Raw genomic sequence first — 20,590 nt, 5'->3', positions numbered from 1 at the left:
TGCAGGTGGAGGTAGGTGCAGGGTATTATATATCTAGTGTGCGGCTCTGCAGGTGGAGGTAGGTGCAGGGTATTATATATCTAGTGTGCGGCTCTGCAGGTGGAGGTAGGTGCAGGGTATTATATATCTAGTGTGCGGCTCTGCAGGTGGAGGTAGGTGCAGGGTATTATATATCTGTGTGCGGCTCTGCAGGTGGAGGTAGGTGCAGGGTATTATATATCTAGTGTGCGGCTCTGCAGGTGGAGGTAGGTGCAGGGTATTATATATCTAGTGTGCGGCTCTGCAGGTGGAGGTAGGTGCAGGGTATTATATATCTAGTGTGCGGCTCTGCAGGTGGAGGTAGGTGCAGGGTATTATATATCTAGTGTGCGGCTCTGCAGGTGGAGGTAGGTGCAGGGTATTATATATCTAGTGTGCGGCTCTGCAGGTGGAGGTAGGTGCAGGGTATTATATATCTAGTGTGCGGCTCTGCAGGTGGAGGTAGGTGCATGGTATTATATATCTAGTGTGCGGCTCTGCAGGTGGAGGTAGGTGCAGGGTATTATATATCTAGTGTGCGGCTCTGCAGGTGGAGGTAGGTGCAGGGTATTATATATCTAGTGTGCGGCTCTGCAGGAGGAGGTAGGTGCAGGGTATTATATATCTAGTGTGCGGCTCTGCAGGTGGAGGTAGGTGCAGGGTATTATATATCTAGTGTGCGGCTCTGCAGGTGGAGGTAGGTGCAGGGTAATATATCTAGTGTGCGGCTCTGCAGGTGGAGGTAGGTGCAGGGTATTATATATCTAGTGTGCGGCTCTGCAGGTGGAGGTAGGTGCAGGTTATTATATATCTAGTGTGCGGCTCTGCAGGTGGAGGTAGGTGCAGGGTATTATATATCTAGTGTGCGGCTCTGCAGGTGGAGGTAGGTGCAGGGTATTATATATCTGTGTGCGGCTCTGCAGGTGGAGGTAGGTGCAGGGTATTATATATCTAGTGTGCGGCTCTGCAGGTGGAGGTAGGTGCAGGGTATTATATATCTAGTGTGCGGCTCTGCAGGTGGAGGTAGGTGCAGCGTCTCTATTATTTTGGGGTCATTATCATTAACCCCTTTATGTCCAGTTCCAGACCAGTTTACTCCGGTTCTTGATCAGGCACATTTTTACATTAGAAAGGGAGGAGCCGTCACTGCTTGATCAGACATGTCAGATGGGAGATAAATCCCCTCCCCCGGTCCCCCGTGTGGCCAAAATGCCCCCCATTCCCCCCCCCCATACTGATCATCTAAGATGGTGGCCGCACGCTGCATTCATCCTCCTCCTCTGATTTCTGTCACATGTGACATGTCAGATGTGACAGAAAAGTCCTCCCCAGGTCCATCTAAGTCACCCCCTGTCACTCCCCGGTCCTCCCCTGGTCTCCTGATACCAGCTGCTGCTCCATCCTCATGATCCCTTCTCATCCTCTGAGAAATATTGTCCGCATGCGCAGAGCGGTTCTAGCCCCAGAACTTGATGCCAGGTAACATTACACAGCTGGTATCAACCCCATTTATTACCCTGTTTGCCACCGCACCAGGGCAACAGGATGAGCCAGAGTGAAGTGCCAGGATTGGTACATCTAATGGATGCGCCACTGCTGGGACAACTGCAGCCTGCTATTTTTAGGCTGGGAAGGGCCAAATAACCATGGCCCTTCCCACCCTGAGAATACCAGACGCCAACTGTTAGCGTCACGTTGGCTGGTGATCCAATTTGGGGGGAACCCATGGTTTTTTTTTTTTCAATTATTTATCAATAATTTAAAAAAAACAAACAAACAGCGTGGGGTGCCCTCTGTTTTGGATTACCAGCCAAGGCTAAGCTGCCAACTGTGATCTGCAGGCTTCAGCCATCTGCTTTACCCTAGCTGGCTATCAAAAATGGGGGGGACCCACATAGGTTTTTTGTTTTTTTTTTGCCTAAATATAAGGTAAACACCCTTCACTGCATGAAAGTCACTAAAGGGTGCCAGCTTAGATTATCCTGGGGGGTGGGACATTATATATGTGTTTGTCCATCCATCCATCCTAGCTTTTTAGGCTGTGTGTCCACGATCAGTGTTTGCAGCGTTTTGGACACAGAGTCTTTTCGCTGCGTCCAAAACACTGCGCTGTGCAGTACAAGCGCAATGGAAGGATTTTTGGAAATCTCCTGCCCACTGTGCTTGTTTTTTTCCTTAGCATAAACTGACCTGCAGCGCGGCTTCCTCAGCCTCAGGATGTCAATTTAAGCTCTGGAGACGAGAGTTTCTTCCAAAGGGAAAATAGAGCTAAAGTCCTCAGCAGCCTGAACCTGGATCCTGGGCCCGGGCAGCTGCGTTCTCCAGTGGACAATACTCGCATCTCTGCACGAAAGCTGACATTGTGTCTAGACATAGTGTCACCTGGTCATGGGCACATAGCATAAAAGTGAGAAATTTGGCACTACAGCAACATTTTTGTGAAGTACCTGTGGGTTCAAAATGCTCACTATACCCCCGAATGAAATCCTTGAGGGTCTAGTTTTCAAAATGAGGTCACTTGTGGGGGTTTCTGCTGTATAGGTACCTTAGGGGTCCTGAAAATGCGACATGGTACCCGCAATTTTTTTCAATTTTTCCAAAATTCACATGGTGCTCCTTCTGTTATGAACCCTCCCGTTTGTCCAAACAGAGGTTTTTAGCCACGTGTGGGGTATCACTGCACTCATAATAAATTGGGTAACAAACTGTAGTGTCCACATTTTGGTGTTCCCGCTTGAAAATATGAGAAATTTAGTGCTAAAGCAACATTTTTGTGCAAAAAAAAGAAAATTTTCAATATGATGACTTACTTTATAGAATTTAATAAACTTATCTGTGGGTTTAAAAAGCTCACTATACCCCTGGGTAAAATCCTTGAGGGGTCTAGTTTCCAAAACGTGATCACTTTTGATAGAGCTCCACTGTTTAGGCACCTCAGGAGCTCCAAACGTGACATGGCATTCGCTAATGAATCCAGCCAATTTTACAGTCAAATGGCGCTCCTTCCCTTCCAAGCCCTGCCGTGCACCCAAACATTTGATTTCCACCACATATGAGGTATCTGTGTACTCAGGAAAAACTGCACGATAAATTGTATGGTGCATTTTTTCCTGTTATTCTTGTGAATAAAGAGCTTTGATGTCATTTTGATGCCCATTTTGTGCCAGTTTGATACTTTTTTTTGCTGCTTTTAAGTGTATTCTTATCAGGGCTCCGCACTGTATTGTATTTTATTATTGCGATATTTTTTTTTTATTTTTTTTTTTTTATGTTAGTTGTTAAACCTGTAAAAAAAAAAACAAAAAAATAAAAAATTGAAAAAAAAAACCTTCAGCCTCGAATAAGAAACTGGATGAATAAGAAACCAACTTCAGCATTGTGTCTGATGTCGAGCGATACCAGTTTGAAAATAAGGGAAATGTCTTTTTAGCACATTTATACCCCCCCCCCACACTGACTGACAGCCGCTGAGCCTTGGAACCTGCTGTCAGTCAGTGTCGAGAGCGCGGTATACTGAGCGGTGACTAGAACTGCATCGGTGCCACCCCTATGACTGAAAGCTGGACGCCGTCTCAATATATGTCTATGATCATATTTACATATTTCATAGCTATTTAGTAACACTTCTTATTTTGTATATATGGCTGCTTTTTACCTGGTCGGGGCTAATAACAGAGATTTGGATTGACAGTGGCATTTCCTTGATTGTCACACATTTGGACGGGAGCGGGGTCCGTTCCGTATTTTTATTTTCATCTTCCTTCCTTTGTGACTGGGGCTGATATAATGACTCAGCGGTGACCATATCCTCTGTATATGGGGGAGGAAGCACCGTCCGCTCTTTCTACCCTGTTTCCTCGAAAATAAGACGTACCCTGAAAATAAGCCCTAGTAGGATTTTTGGGAGCTTTTTTGAGTATACTTAAAATATAAGCCGTACTCCAAAAATACACCTTGGTTGTGGTTCCATAATGAATTGTCCAAACATCTAAAAAGGTTAAAGAATACAGCAGGACTTTTATTAAATAAAGCAGACACCACCAAAAGAAAGCAAATATCCCCCCCAAAAAATACTTGCACTCACCAGACCCCAAACAATTACAGTTGGCAAGTACCGATGGTGGATGGGCTCTCACACAGAGATCTGTGTCACTGTCAGGTCCCTCACCATTCCCGCTGCATTGCACCGCAGAGCTGTGTATACAGTGACAGAGAAGGCAGAGGCAGTAATAAACCGTCTCTGCCTTATGTAGAGATGGACGGATTTCCTCTCCGTTGCTACATGATTGTGTGTAGCTGCGCGGCTCTTTTATTTTTCCACCCACGTTGCCGTATAAAGGATAGTTGTTTTGTTTTGTTTTTTTAAATGACGCATAGGTTTTAATTTTACCATAAAATTTACTGGAAATTAAGTAAAAATTCCAAGTGCGGTGAAATGGTGAAAAAAAAAAAAAATTCCATCATTGTTTTTACTCCGTTCACGATGTGCTGAAAGTGAGCGGTCAGCGTGATTCTCCAGGTCAGTGTGATTATGGCAATATCAGACATTTCTTATCTCAGTGGTGACTAGAGATGAGCGGACCCGTGGACGTTCGGCTTCTGCTGGTCCAGCTGAACATTTGTAAAGATCGGTTCTGGACTTGGACTTGACCTGAAGTTTATTTGAAGTCACTGATTGGCAGTATGGGTCTCCGCCCACATGCAGCCATAAACAGATCACTAACAGGAGAGGGCGGGTTTTTTCAGTTTTATTTCTTGGTGCACAATACATCTGATCACATGAGAGCGGTTTCCATACGTAAAGCTCCCGAACCCTAAACTGAACTTTGCTATCTTGCAAAAGTCTGAGTTTGTACCGAACTCCAGGTTCACTCATCTCTAGGAGTAAATAAAAATCAGACTTTTGTAAAAAAATAAAAAACATTAAAAAATCGGCTTGTGTCTCCATTTTCCGACATCGGAGTTGAGTCACGACTTGTTTTTTGCTTGATGAACTCACGTTTTCATTGATACCATTTTAGGTGCAACTTCATTTCATGTTGAAATTTTTTTTTACTGCCCAAATGATATCGTCCCTTCATTATTATCTCGATTAATGTTACATATCGGCTCCTCTCCTTCCCATTTAGGTTCTTACAATATCGGATCCTCTCAGTGGTTTTATTCTATAGAAGAGAATTCTCCTGATTGCCCTGTGAAGGATGGATATGGACAGGGACAAGATGGCGGAGAGGATATTACACCTCACCCTAGAGATCCTCTTCCGGCTTACTGGAGAGGTGAGAGATTCTGATGACGTCTGACGTCACATTACCTCATTCTTATCTATGGGAATTATTGTATATATCTCTGATTACTGTGACTTATGCTATGACATCTTTACATTATGTTTAATACTCACTGATGTATGACTGTATCTTCCTCTTTGTAAATCTTATCTGATGGTGGAAGGTGTGATATTCTGTAGACTAGAGTCCGGGTGGGGGTGAAGTGTCCTGTTTCCTTTAATTTTTTCATCATTCCCTGGTGTGATCAGCATTTGTTAATTTCCCCTTACAAGCTGGCCTCCCACAATTCCCCTTACCTATTCCTCTTGTCAGCCCTATATATTTGTGTGCTTCTTAAGGGGTGCCTGCATGAGGGGTGCCATCTCTTGCTAAGTGCCATCATTGCGAAGTGCCTGGCAGTTATTTCAATGGCAGTTAGTCAGGGCAGGAGTCAGGTAAACTAATCTTTGACACCGTCTGTTTTAACCATGACTATTATTTATATCTCTTATCATTCTATATGCTTTTACTGTCCACTTTCACCGCCCTGTGCCCCCTCCATCACCACTCATCCACATCAGTCCCTCTCTCCTCTCCTCCCCTCTCCTATGTATGGCTCCCAGGCTCTTTTCACCTATCTGAATAATCTCATTCAATCAAGCTCCAGGGACTTACACAAAAAGCCATGCCACAAGTCCAAAAACCATCTGATCTTTCTCCTTCTACTCCTACTTCTTTCAGGTGATATCTCTCCCAATCCCGGGCCACCCCATGCTAACTTTACCCCCTCCCCCACCTCCCATAGAAACCCTGATAACCTTATTAACATTAGTTGTACACCCTCACTTCCCTCTTTTAATTGTGCTCTCTGGAATCCACGGTCCATATGTAACAAGCTTCCTTACATCCACAATCTCTTTCTCAATAACTCTCTTAATCTACTAGCCCTCACTGAAACCTGGATTCAGGATTCTGACACTGCTTCCCCTGCCGCCATTTCTCATGGTGGTTTACACTTTTCCCATTCACCAAGACCTGGAAACAGACATGGTGGTGGAGTCGGTTTACTCCTGTCCCCACAGTGCACTTTTCAGGTCATCCCCCCAGCTCCATCACTCTCATTCCCATCCTTTGAGGTTCACACCATCAGGCTCTTCCATCCCATTCCCCTCAGAGTAGATGTCATATACCGTCCACCAGGCCCACCCACCCAGTTCCTTGACCACTTTTCAGCCTGGCTGCCGCACTTCATGTCCTCGGAGTTACCAACCCTTATCCTAGTAGACTTTAACATCCCCATAAACAGCCCCTCCTCCCCATCTGCTTCCCAGCTTCTATCTCTCACCACCTCCCTTGGCCTCTCACAACTCTCATCCTCTGAGACACATAAAGATGGTAACACCCTTGACCTGGTCTTTATCCACCTCTGCTCAATCTCTGACTTTGACAACTCACCTCTTCCCCTCTCTGACCACAACATCCTCTCCTTCAAACTCACAAACCCTTGCCCATCCCAGCACACTCCCACCAATCACACATTCAGAAACCTACAGGCCATCGATTCTCAGACACTTTCAGACTCTTTACACGCATCCCTGTCCCCTATCTCCTCACTTTCCTGTCCTGATCTGGCTGTAAAGCACTACAATGACACACTCACAAGTACCCTAGACCAAGTAGCGCCCCTCACCTTCAGAAAGACCAAACACAGAGTAAAACAGCCCTGGCTCACTTCCCAAACTCTATTTCTTCAGCGATGCTCCAGGAGTGCCAAACGCCTATGGAGGAAAAACCGCACACCAGAAAACTTCATCCACTACATGTTCATGTTAACGACCTACAACTCTTCCATTCACCTCGCCAAACAGACCTACTTCACCACCCTTATTTCCTCACTTGACAACAGTCCAAAAAAGCTCTTTGACACCTTTCACTCCCTCCTCAGTCCCAAAGTACAGACCCCTGTCACAGCCCTTCATGCTGATGACCTGGCCTCGTATTTCACAGAGAAAATAGAAAACATCCGCCAAGAGATCAGCTCCCAGCCACCAAGTACTGTGAATCCCATCCATCCCCACATCCCATCCAGAACACTTTCCACATTTGACCCAGTCACAGAGGAGGAAGTCTCCAGGCTCCTATCCTCCTCTCGTCCTACCATTTGCCCTACTGATCCCTTCCCCACACCTCTACTCCAGTCCCTCTCTCCGGTTGTCACCACTCACCTAACTAAAATCTTTAATCTCTCTCTCTCTTCAGGTATCTTCCCCTGGTCCCTCAAACACTCTATCATTACTCCATTATTAAAAAAACCTTTTTTCTTGATCCGTCCTGCACAAGCAACTACAGACCAGTCTCCAATCTCCCCTTCATCTCTAAACTCTTGGAGCGTCTGGTCTACTCTCGCCTCATCCGCTACCTTTCCACTCACTCTCTTCTAGATCCTTTACAGTCTGGCTTCCGCCCTTTACACTCAATAGAAACTGCCCTTGTCAAAGTGACCAATGACCTATTGACAGCAAAACGTAACGGTGACCACTCTCTGCTTATTCTTCTTGACCTTTCTGCTGCCTTCGACACTGTTGACCACAGTCTCCTTCTCTCTATGCTCCATTCTATCGGCCTAAAGGACACTGTGCTCTCGTGGTTCTCTTCCTATCTTTCTGGTCGTTCATTCAGTGTATCATTTGCTGGCTCCACATCTTCTCCTCTTCCTCTCACTGTTGGGGTCCCTCAAGGTTCAGTCCTCGGCCCTCTTCTTTTCTCCCTCTACACTGCCCCAATTGGAATGACCATCAGCAGATTTGGCTTTCAGTACCATCTTTATGCTGATGACACACAGCTATACACCTCATCCCCTGAGCTCACCCCCGCTGTACTACAGAACACAAGTGACTGCCTGACTGCAGTTTGCAATGTCATGTCTGCTCTCTATCTAAAACTTAACCTTTCAAAAACTGAACTTCTGCTTTTTCCTCCATCCTCCAACCTTCCTAAACCTGATATCTCCCTCTCTGTGTGTGGCACAACGATAAGTCCTAGGCAGCAGGCCCCGCTGTCTGGGTGTTATACTTGACACTGATCTCTCCTTCACCTCCCACATACAATCTCTTGCCCGCTCCTGCCGCTTGAACCTCAAGACCTCAAGAACATCTCTAGAATCCGCCCCTTTCTCACTATGGAAACGACAAAAACCCTCACCGTGGCCCTGATCCACTCTCGCCTTGACTACTGTAACTCTCTATTAATTGGTCTCCCCCTAACTAGACTCTCTCCTCTACAGTCCATCCTTAATGCAGCAGTCAGGGTCACCTATCTGGCTAACCGCTACTCGGATGCCTCTGCTCTCTGCCAGTCATTGCACTGGCTGCCCATATATCACAGGATCCAATTCAAATTGCTTGTTCTCACCCACAAAGCTCTCCACAGTGCGACACCCCCCTACATCTCCACCCTCCTCTCTGTCTATCACCCCACCCGTTCTCTACGCTCTGCAAGCGATTATCGACTAACATCCACACTAATTCGAACCTCCCACTCCCGGATCCAAGACTTCTTCCGAGCTGCACCAACCCTCTGGAACGCTCTACCCCAAGAAGTTAGGACAAATCACAACTTACTCAGCTTCAGACGCACCCTAAAGACGCATCTTTTTAGGGCGGCCTATCACACTCCCTAATCAAATTCAATTCACATAGTCCCTCTAGAACTTCTCACAACATAACTCCACATCAAACTCCATAGCACCCAAAGGCAACTCAAGGCTTGGGCCCACTGGTCGAGAAAACCACTGTCTAGCCCCCATTTCCGTGACATGGCTGGATTGTCATTGTAAATAAGCACTTGTACCTTGCCCCTCCCCTCCATCTCATTGTAGATTGTAAGCTCTCACGAGCAGGGTTGTGTTTTTTGTTTTTTTTTCCTCTAAATATTGTATTTCTATAACTGTTACTTGTTTGTATATGATCCTCCCGAATTGTAAAGCGCTGCAGAAAATGTTGGCGCTATAGAAATAAAGATTATTATTATATTATTATTATGGGAATAACAGATGGACAGAACTGGAGAGGTGAGGACTCTGGAAATGTCTGGAGTGAGATTTATTACTGTGTCTCTCCATAACCAGGATTACACAGTAGTGAAGAAGACCTCTAGTGAGCGCTGTCAGGCCCCTGTGTCTGAGGGATGGGGAAGACCCCTGAGCCCAATCATGGGGCCTCCACCTCACCCCCCGATACATGAGGACATCAATGACCAGAAGATCCTAGAACTCACCTACAAGATGATTGAGCTGCTGACTGGAGAGGTGACACTGCTGGGAATGCTGGGACATTATACAGTAACGCTATGAAGGGATCGGGGGGTGACGGTATCATTGTATGTGTCAGGTTCCTATAAGGTGTCTGGACGTCACCGTCTATTTCTCCATGGAGGAGTGGGAGTATTTAGAAGGACACAAAGATCTGTACAAGGACGTCATGATGGAGGTTCCCCAGCTGCTCACATCACCAGGTAATAGACAGGACTAAATACACACGGCCTATAATTATCTGTATGTAAGGAATAAATTCAGTCCCTGTATGTGTCTCCTCCAGTTCTATCCAGTAAGAGGACAACACCAGAGGGATGTCCCCGTTCTCTTCTCCCACGGGACTGTAAACAAGAAGATCCCGATGTTCCTCAGGATCATCAGGTAGATGGAGAGAAGGTGCTATGAAATCTGCCTAGAATGTGTCGATGGCTGTGAATATCTTCTGCTCAGTCTTGTTTTATCCTCTCCGGGGCTTGTGGTGAAGGTCGCCGCTTGGAAGGTGTCGCTCATCACAGGCAGAGTGGGGTTACCTCAGGGAGGATGACTGAAGACGGACGGGGGTGGTGGTGGTCCCCGTTGGCGCCGGAAAAGGAGAAGCAGAGACAGGGGCTGCGGTTCCAGGTCTTTTACTCACTGGTAGTTCAGGTGCTGCCCCAGAGTACCATTCTCCATCACGATGGACTCCAGCCAATAACGATTCTGTGGAAGGTCAGATCTGGTGTATGTCAGTCTATGAGCCCTTCCTCCTTTGCTGCGCTAAGTATTGGATCCCCGTGGCGTGAATCACTTGGGGATTTCGGTGTCAGTAAAGTGTCCCATTCTGTATGCTGATAGTGCGGTTCCGATGTGGGGCTTGTCCAAGACCTAAACCCCGGATCCTATATGCTATTTGCCTGCAGACTCGGTGGGACAGGTCCGGTGACTCTTCTAGCCATTCCTGTGACCGTTGCAGAGTTGGTAGGCAACGTGAAGTATATCTGCCGTAGGGTTCCGTACCCCGACAGCGCGGGTCCTGTGGAAGTAGCCACCTGCTTCTCCCCAGCGCCCGTGTCCAAACGCCTTGGCCCACAGAGCTGCCTCGTGGCACATCCGCTCTGCTCTGTGTCTAGAGCTGTTCCCTCCTTTGTAGTTGTGTTGTGTGTTCCAAGCTGTTGCCTCCAGCCACTGCCACCGGCTGGTTCACTACTCTCACTAGGTCAACCTGCTCTTCCCACTGTTTGCTCCTGACTCCCCCTGGTGGTTGCTTCTCCCTGACCCTGGGTCCCAGCTCCTGTGGATCGGGGAGCCCCTGGTGCGGTGGTGTCCTGTAAACCCAACCGCTGTAGTGACCCCCCTACTGTGACCCGACACTGGTACGGTCCCCATTGGGGAGGGCAACCCATTGTAACTGTGTGTATGTGTGTTGGTGATACCGGTACCGACCCTCCTTGGACCCAGGATAAGTACTACACCTTAATTGAGGTGCAGTACCCTGTGGCGCCTGAAGCCTCAGGGGCGCCACAGCAGGATTAGAGCTGATCATAGATGTGACTTCTCCATCTGTCTGTGACCTTTGGATCACATTTATCCCGTTCTCTGCACTGAACACTTACATCAGGGTGTCAACACCAAGTTATCAGACAGAGAGAGATCGCCCCTATCCCATGGGTCAGAAGGTCACCGCGCAAGCCAGCACTACTTGGATCTGCTTTGCTTTCCACTTAGCTGTGCAGACGATCCTTGTGCTGGTGCTGCTAGGGTTAAGCGGACCCTTGTGTCTTTCTTGGCTTACCATCCTGAGTTGTCTCAGCTGCTCTGATTTTTGCACTCCCTCCTGGTATAGGTTCTCACCACTTTACCTCAGTAGTTGCCAGGGATAACTTGCTTTTCCATGGTGCTGGCATGGAGGTGAGAGCCATGGAAAGAGAATTTTTTTTTAATTTGATCCTGGAGGTTGCTGCTTGGAAAAATTTTTTGGTGTCTTCCTATTGATCATCTCCCTTTTTATTCATTTCTCTTCCATCCCTCTTTTTTACCACTTGTTTGGGAATGCAGTTTCTTTTTCCTTTTGTGTCATTATCATAAAGGAGGACTAGTGTTCCTCCAGCCCTGCTCACTAGACACGGTTGTGGTTAGGGTAAGACACATGATTGTCACACGACGTGAAAGAACCTGTCTTGAGACATCGGGGAGCTCAGGGTTGCTCAGAGTAAGTGACAGGGTTTATCCTTCCTGTTCTTCTCTAGCACAGTGGTTCCTACCCCATCTTTCTCATGATGCACAGCCTCTTGGTGGAACTCATTGGTAACTGGTGCCTACTGTCAGCAAACTCCAACCTCAGAGGCTCTGGTGATGACTGGGTAGGCACTTAATCATGCCCCTCGGGATAAGCCTGGTTCACGGCGCAGTGAGGCTACGTCCCTTCTCCTCAACCTATTAGCATGACAGGTCTACATGTAATTCTTCAAATGACATGATTCAGATGAAACCCCCTAGAGATCCATTCACTGTAATGAGTCAGCTGAGTCTGGACTTCTCATGGCAGTGCGGCAATCATCCCTATCTAGTGAACGGTTATCTCCAAAAATTGTATTATTACACTGGATTCTTTATGATGTTACATCGTCATCTTCTCCCCATTCAGGTCCCTACAATATCGGATCCTCTCAGTGGAGATCTTCTATATAAGAGAATCCTCCTGATTGACCCATCAAGGATGGATATCGACAGGGACAAGATGGCAGAGAGGATATTACACCTCACCCTAGAGATCCTCTTCCGGCTTACTGGAGAGGTGAGAGATTCTGATGACGTCACATTACATCATTCTTATCTATGGGAATAACAGATGGACAGAACTGGAGAGGTGAGGACTCTGGAAATGTCTGGAGTGAGATTTATTACTGTGTCTCTCCATAACCAGGATTACACAGTAGTGAAGAAGACCTCTAGTGAGCGCTGTCAGGCCCCTGTGTCTGAGGGTTGCTTAAGACCCCTGAGCCCAATCACGGGGCCTCCACCTCACCCCCCGATACATGAGGACATCAATGACCAGAAGATCCTAGAACTCACCTACAAGATGATTGAGCTGCTGACTGGAGAGGTGACACTGCTGGGAATGCTGGGACATTATACAGTAACGCTATGAAGGGATCGGGGGGTGACGGTATCATTGTATGTGTCAGGTTCCTATAAGGTGTCAGGACGTCACCGTCTATTTCTCCATGGAGGAGTGGGAGTATTTAGAAGGACACAAAGATCTGTACAAGGACGTCATGATGGAGGTTCCCCAGCCCCTCACATCACCAGGTAATAGACAGGACTAAATACACACGGCCTATAATTATCTGTATGTAAGGAATGAATTCAGTCCCTGTATGTGTCTCCTCCAGGTCTATCCAGTAAGAGGACAACACCAGAGAGATGTCCCCGTCCTCTTCTCCCACAGGACTGTAAACAAGAAGATCCCGATGTTCCTCAGGATGTGTTTCCTCCATCTCTATCCAGTAAGAGATATCTACTCATGTACTTTCTGCACTAATTTTGTGTTTACATTTTTAGATTTTCTGCTCTGGATTTTTTTTTCAGCTGTATTTTCTTTGCTTCTGCTTCTTCTGCTGTTTGCTTCTAGTGTCTTCTCTATGTCATTATGAAGGCAACTCAAAGACCTGCAGAGGGTTCATGAATACCCTGTTTCCCTGAAAATAAGACCTACACCGAAAATAAGCCCTAACATGATTTTATGGGATTTTTCGAGACTGTTTGAAATATAAGCCCTACTCCAAGAATAAGCCCTAGTTACAGTCAGGAGTTGGGAGGAATCAAACTGCTAAATTTCTGAGGAACCCCACTCTCTTATGGACTCCATCAGTTGTATTCTAGGGTTGATTGTTTAAGGACCTTTGATGATTTCAAAATCATGTGACATGATGTAACCAAAGGCCTCTTAATTGCAGGAGTCTAAATGAACTGAACAGGACACAGGCTGGCATGCCGGACTGGTATTGGGGGGAAAGGGAGAGCAAACTGAACAATTTCACAGGGCCCCCATAATCCTAATGGCCCCAGTGTTTATATGCCAATTATAGGACTGATTAAGGACCTTTCTTACATCACATCATGTGACCAAAGGCTGGTGTGTGTGTTCACGCCAGTTTTAACCAGCTTTGCCAAAATGGGCAGAACTTGGCCAGACCAAGGGTGTGATGCCACCGCTTCTCTAATTCATAACAAACTGCAATGTTTCCTATGCCAGAAATCTCACTCCAGTCCCTGGCATCATTTTTCAGTGTACATCACTGGTCTTGATGAATTTGAACCCTAATGTTTATGTGTACAGGCTGCAAGACCCTGCTACCTGCTTTGGTTACAAAGCCTAATGCGGGCTTTACACGAGACAATATATCGTGCGATATGTCGTCGGGGTCACGGTTTTCGTGAGGCACATCCGGCATAGCGCACGACGGCGTCTCGTGTGACACCTCCGAGCGACGCAGTATTGCTTACAAATCGTGAGTCGTGTACTCGGCGTTAACTTTCATAATATCGTTTATTTTCATGGGTGCAGGTTGTTCATCGTTTCCGTGGCATCACACGTTGATCCGTGTGACACCACAGGAATGATGAACACAGCTTAGCTGCGTCCCACAGCACCCGCCGGCTTAATGGAAGGAAGGAGGTGGGCGGGATGTTTACATCCTGCTCATCTCCACCCCTCCGCTTCTATTGGCCGGCTGCCGTGTGACGTCGCTGTGACGCCGAACGTCCCTCCCACTTCAGGAAGTGGCCGTTCGTCGCCCACAGCGAGGTCGTCCAGAAGGTAAGTGCGTGTGACGGGGATTAAACGAGTTTGTGCGCCACGGGCAGCGATTTGCCCTTTATGCAAAAACGACGGGGGCGGGTACGATCGCTCGTGCTATCGCACGATAGATCGACTCGTGTAAAGCAGGCTTTAAGATAGGCCATCAGCATTACAGTCCCAGACAAACCAGTTGAGTTTTCATCATCTGTCTTTATTTTATTTTCGTCTTCGAAAAAAACCTCTTTGAAATTGTCTATGTTCTGGATCAATGTTTCAAGGAGATGTTTGCAGGTTTTGCCAACTGTCATGGCAGCGTCAGGATCTGTTGAAATGATAGACTTTGGTACTTTGCATGTTAATTTCTCTACTGTCTGTGAGCAGCGCAGAGAAACGCAGGCATCAAACCACAGGCTTGGGCAGGCTAGTAAGAGTTATTCTCTACTGGGCTGCTTGTTAATGTCTGTGATCACATGCTGTAGAGGAGAAAGTATTATTTGCTCCCGTTCTGTATATGCTGGCTGGACTATTTCATTAATGCCAGCTATCGTTTACCTATACTGATCTGGTGAGGTGTTGTGATCCAGATTTTTGGGTGTTTTTTGTGCATTATTACTGTGAGCTGTTGTGGTGTTAACCCTTGTTGTCATTTGTGTTGCTGCCTTCCTGCTCTTGCTTTTCTCCTCAGCCTCTCACTGTTTATTTTTGTGAGTTTGCAATGATTCCCGTCTGTCTTAATCTGTATTTCCATCATAATCCTGCCCCTTCCTTCCCTTGGGGCTTACAGATTAGATCTAGTCAGGAGACTAGTAATGCACGAGACTCCGGCATCTCCATCTTCAGGGGTAATCCAGAGGTTAGGAATAGCTTGAGGTCCCCTAGTGTGAGGGACAGTATAGGAGCCCCCTATCCCTCATTATCCTGCATTGTGATAATCAATCAGATTATTTACTGTAGCACATTCCAGACAACTGGTGCTAGGACTGGGAGAGCCAAATTAACAAAGATGTAACTCTTAAGGCTGCTTTACACACAACGATATCGCTAGTGATCTCGTTAGCGACGTGACACGCCCAGAGCTACGATTTGCCGAGATCGCTCATAAGTCATTTTGTAGCGGTCACACGTACCCATCTCACAAACGACGCTACATCGTTCAGCGAGATATTGTTTGATCAAGGTTGTCATGTGGATGTTGTTCATCGTTGGCAGGGTGTCAAACGTAACAATATGTGTGCTGCGTTCCAAACAACGAACAATATTTTGAAACTGAACGTCGTGTCAACGATCAACGATTTTCGCTATTTTTAAGATCGTTCAGAGTCGCACGTAGGTGTCACACGCAACAACGTTGTTAAAGACGATGGAAGTGCGTCACAAAAACCGTGATCCCGACGACATATCGTCAGATAAATCGTAGCTTGTAAAGGGGCCTTTAGATCTCGATATTGGACAACAGATTCAGAATAAATTTTTCCCTAATTTAATTTCTGTTATGGTTTAAAAAAATTAAATGTACTTTCAAGATAATATCATTAAAAATTAATAACTTTGTGTTTATTTTTAGCAGATGATTGTATTGGGAGTTCAGATGGATCTCTATCTTCAGAATTTATAACAGATGATGAAAGTATCCCACATGATATATATGAAGAGCATGCTGTTGTCCCAGATATACCTTCAGTCCTTCCTAGGAAATCTCTATCATCTGATCTTTTGAAACAAGTCCAAAATTCCGATTTATCACAGAATTGTAAGCAAAATAAAAGTTACAGAAGGGATGTGGAATACGAAACTGCTCCTAGAAGGGAGAAACCATTTTCATGTTCAAAATGTGGGAAATGTTTTACCAGGAAATCATATCTTAATATCCATGAAAAAACTCACACAGGGGAGAAGCTATTTTCATGTTCAGAGTGTGGGAGATGTTTTATTCAGAAATCAGAACTTGTTTGTCATCAAAGATCTCACACAGGTGAGAAGCCATTTTCATGTTCAGAGTGTGGGAAATGTTTTATTCAGAAATCAAACCTTGTTAGACATCAGAAACTTCACACCGGGGAGAAACCATTTTCATGTTCAGAGTGTGGGAAATGTTTTAGTCAGAAATCACATCTTGTTAAGCATCAAAGATCTCACACAGGAGAGAAGCCATTTTCATGTTCAGAATGTGGAAAATGTTTTATTTGGAAATCTGAGTTTGTTAGACATCAGAAACTTCACACAGGGGAGAAACCATTTCCATGTTCAGAGTGTGGGAAATGTTTTAGTCGGAAATCAGATCTTGTTGAGCATCAAAGATCTCACACAGGAGAGAAGCCATTTTCATGTTTAGAATGTGGGAAATGTTTTATTCAGAAATCAGTTCTTGTTGTGCATCAAAGATCTCACACAGGGGCGAAGCCATTTTCATGTTCAGAATGTGGGAAATGTTTTATTCATAAATCAGTTCTTGTTGTGCATCAAAGATCTCACACAGGGGAGAAGCCATTTTCATGTTCAGAATGTGGGAAATGTTTTAGTCATAAATCAGTTCTTGTTGTGCATCAAAGATCTCACACAGGGGAGAAGCCATTTTCATGTTCAGAATGTGGGAAATGTTTTATTCAGAAATCAGTTCTTGTTGTGCATCAAAGATCTCACACAGGGGAGAAGCCATTTTCATGTTCAAAATGTGGGCAATGTTTTACTAGTAAATCACAATTTGTTAAACATCATAAAATTCACACCGGGGAGAAGCCATTTTCATGTTCAGAATGTGGGAAATGTTTTATTGAGAAATCAGTTCTTGTTAGGCATCAAAGATCTCACACAGGGGAGAAGCCATTTTCATGTTCAGAATGTGGGAAATGTTTTATTGAGAAATCACAGCTTGTTAGGCATCAAAGATCTCACACAAGAGAGAAGCCGTTTTTATGTTCAGAATGTGGGAAATATTTTATTCGGAAAGAACATCTTGTTAGGCATCAAAGATCTCACACAAGAGAGAAGCGATTTTCATGTTCAGAATGTGGGCAATGTTTTACTAGAAAATCAGGTCTTCTTAAACATGTGAAGAAGCCGCACAGGGAAGGGAACCTTTTTCATGTTATGAATAATTGAAATGTTTAACTGGTAAATCAAGTTTTGCCAACCATCAGAAAACCAACAGAGCGGAACAGCCATTTTTACTTTTAGAATTTGCCAAATGGTTTTAAGACTAATCAGATCCTGTTGTCCGATGAGTCACACAGGAGAAGCCATCATGATGTACTATAATTCAAAGGGTTTTATAAAAAAAATTGGCTACAATTGCTCAAGTAAGGATTTGTGAGGAAAATAACCATTTTATTTATTTTTAAACTTATTGTATTTTATGGACCATAAGACACACCTAGGTTTTGAAGGAGGAATATAGGGAAAAAGATTGACACAAAAAATGTGGTCATCACGCACTGTTATGGGGGGGGGATCTGCTGCTGACACTGTTACTGGGATAAAATCCCCTAATTCTGTACTGATGTCACCCACCCTGGGCCCCATGCCCCTTACCGGTACTGTTGATGTGTCTCCCATCCTTGTGTATACTGTGTATCCATCCTGGTATATACTGTATGTTGCCCATATTTATCCCATCCTGGTATATATCATCCCCATCCTGGTATATATGATTCTTGTCCTAGTATATATGTCCCCATTCTTGTATATATAGCCCTCATCATGGGTCCATGCTGGTATATATTTCCACATCACGCTGCACACATAAGAAAAGATTATACTCCACATCCCTCTGCACAGTGTTCTCATCTGATGCTGGCAAGTGACTTCACCATGTAAGCGGAGAAGCGCATGACATTACTGCCATGTGCCCCCAGTTACACGCAGACGTAAGTGGTAGAGAATAGTCAGCCATAATATGCTGAGTAGCCATGTTGTATCTAACAGCCATCTTGGGAAGACTTGAGTAAACTAACTTTGCAGCTAATGAGCTGCACTGGCTAGAGTTCTCCCCCCAGAGAGGAGATAGAGATGACATCAGTGTAATTAGCAAGTATAAGAAAAGGTCCAAAAAAGGTTAAATCGAATAGAAGAATACAATTGCGTCAGTTGATAGATGGTGATGTGTCGTCATGAATAGCAGGTATATTGAAGTGATAAAGAAATTAAGTTGTCAATAGAGTTGTCAGTGTGTGAAGAGTTATGTGAAGTAGAGGCGTCTTCAGGGATCAGAAACGTCAGCAATGACGACATGGCTGAACTAGTGAAAAGTATCATGGAGGCCCATAGGAATACAATAAGTTTTTACCGCAATGTTCGTAAATAATGTCATGATGTATCATTACAATTTATTCTTTGTTCTCCAACGTATACGCCTTTCTCTGCAGTATGAGCTTTCCTTTGTCTAACGTTTAAAAGCCCCCACATGCCTTTCGGGGAACACTTCTTCATCTGTTGCTAATTCTGCTGTTCTGCAAGACACCTGCGTGTGTCATCCTGCCGCATAACCTGTCTTATCTGCTCTTTTGCTATCTCGGAATAATCTTCAGTCTTTGCTTGGAACGGATTGTCTACAATGTCTTCTTAGCTCTCAAGGTCTACGGACATTTTCTTTCAGTAAACTGCCAGAATATTCACTGCTCCCCACAGCCAGGATTATGGGTTTGGGGAGCAGTGAATATTCAATGTCTAATAGTAGACACACGTGATCGCCCAGTCATAGCAGTAATCGGGCGGCTTAGTAATCATGCGCACCCAATATTAAAGAGAATGAATATTCGGTGCTCCCTATGTTAATACCGCCTACTTCTTGGTTGGGGCTGGCTTCATTCCCTAGAGGTGGGCGGGATTATGGTGTGGGGAGCAGTGAATATTCATTTTCTTCTTTAGCTGACACACTGTTAGCCTTTTTGAGAGCCTTTAGGAACATTTGTGAAAGCTTTTGATACTGGATTATATTTAGATAATTCACTAATCTCAGGTTGCCCACTGCTTTATTTACTAAAAAGTGCAGCCCCAGATTGGAGATAGGAACTCTGAAGTATATCACATTGTATACAGTTAGGTCCAGAAATATTTGGACAGTGACACAAGTTTTGTTATTTTAGCTGTTTACAGAAACATGTTCAGAAATACAATTATATATATAATATGGGCTGAAAGTGCACACTCCCAGCTGCAATATGAGAGTTTTCACATCCAAATCGGAGAAAGAGTTTAGGAATCATAGCTCTGTAATGCATAGCCTCCTCTTTTTCAAGGGACCAAAAGTAATTGGACAAGGGACTCTAAGGGCTGCAATTAACTCTGAAGGGCGTCTCCCTCGTTAACCTGTAATCAATGAAGTAGTTAAAAGGTCTGGGGTTGATTATAGGTGTGTGGTTTTGCATTTGGAAGCTGTTGCTGTGACCAGACAACATGCGGTCTAAGGAACTCTCAATTGAGGTGAAGCCTAACATCCTGAGGCTGAAAAAAAAGAAAAAATCCATCAGAGAGATAGCAGACATGCTTGGAGTAGCAAAATCAACAGTCGGGTACATTCTGAGAAAAAAGGAATTGACTGGTGAGCTTGGGAACTCAAAAAGGCCTGGGCGTCCACGGATGACAACAGTGGTGGATGATCGCCGCATACTTTCTTTGGTGAAGAAGAACCCGTTCACAACATCAACTGAAGTCCAGAACACTCTCAGTGAAGTAGGTGTATCTGTCTCTAAGTCAACAGTAAAGAGAAGACTCCATGAAAGTAAATACAAAGGGTTCACATCTAGATGCAAACCATTCATCAATTCCAAAAATAGACAGGCCAGAGTTAAATTTGCTGAAAAACACCTCATGAAGCCAGCTCAGTTCTGGAAAAGTATTCTATGGACAGATGAGACCAAGATCAACCTATACCAGAATGATGGGAAGAAAAAAGTTTGGAGAAGAAAGGGAACGGCACATGATCCAAGGCACACCACATCCTTTGTAAAACATGGTGGAGGCGACTTCCGGTTCCGGTCCTGGCCGCGGTGGAGGCATAAAGGAGAAGCTCCTGCCCCCCCCCGAGAAAAGCAGTCAGAAAGCAGCCCCCCCGCATCGGAGTCCGGGACGGGAGGGACCCAGCCTGAAAGCGGAGATTTGCAGCTATGGATAGATACCTGCTGAGGAGCGCCAGCGGCGGTGAAGGGCCTGGGAGAGGCGGCGACGCTGCGGACATGAGGGGAATGGAGGAGAGGAACATGGCGCCGACGAGCGTGC

At 45.3% G+C, this 20,590-nt stretch overlaps 2 protein-coding genes across 2 annotated transcripts in view; both read left to right on the top strand.

Annotated features, from left to right (window-relative positions):
* The window catches only part of LOC142313118 (uncharacterized), a 63,324-nt gene extending 43,575 nt beyond the window's left edge, over positions 1-19,749 (top strand). Inside the window, exon 5 of the mRNA XM_075352103.1 lies at positions 16,313-19,749. Within this exon, the coding sequence (XP_075208218.1) occupies positions 16,313-17,476 (1,164 nt within the window). The 3' untranslated portion in view covers positions 17,477-19,749. The remainder of the gene's footprint in view (positions 1-16,312) is intronic.
* LOC142310596 (oocyte zinc finger protein XlCOF29-like) lies at positions 9,907-12,724 on the top strand. Its single transcript, XM_075348113.1, has 3 exons — positions 9,907-9,978; positions 12,221-12,370; positions 12,500-12,724. The coding sequence occupies exons 2-3, from the start codon at positions 12,293-12,295 to the stop codon at positions 12,722-12,724; spliced, it is 303 nt and encodes a 100-aa protein (XP_075204228.1). The 5' UTR covers positions 9,907-9,978; positions 12,221-12,292.
* Positions 19,750-20,590: the final 841 nt, after the last annotated feature.

This window comes from Anomaloglossus baeobatrachus, chromosome 5, assembly GCF_048569485.1.
Source record: "Anomaloglossus baeobatrachus isolate aAnoBae1 chromosome 5, aAnoBae1.hap1, whole genome shotgun sequence".
In the NCBI taxonomy this organism is placed as follows: Eukaryota; Metazoa; Chordata; class Amphibia; order Anura; family Aromobatidae; genus Anomaloglossus; species Anomaloglossus baeobatrachus.
This window is presented reverse-complemented; position numbering and strand designations above follow the sequence as displayed.

What these genes read in the sequence shown, in the direction of transcription:
- LOC142310596 (XM_075348113.1), top strand. Translation starts at nt 12,293, where the DNA reads ATGGATATCGACAGGGACAAGATGGCAGAGAGGATATTACACCTCACC. An exon ending in TCTTCCGGCTTACTGGAGAG is followed by an intron (nt 12,371 to 12,499) that starts GTGAGAGATTCT and finishes CTCCATAACCAG; the next exon opens with GATTACACAGTAGTGAAGAA.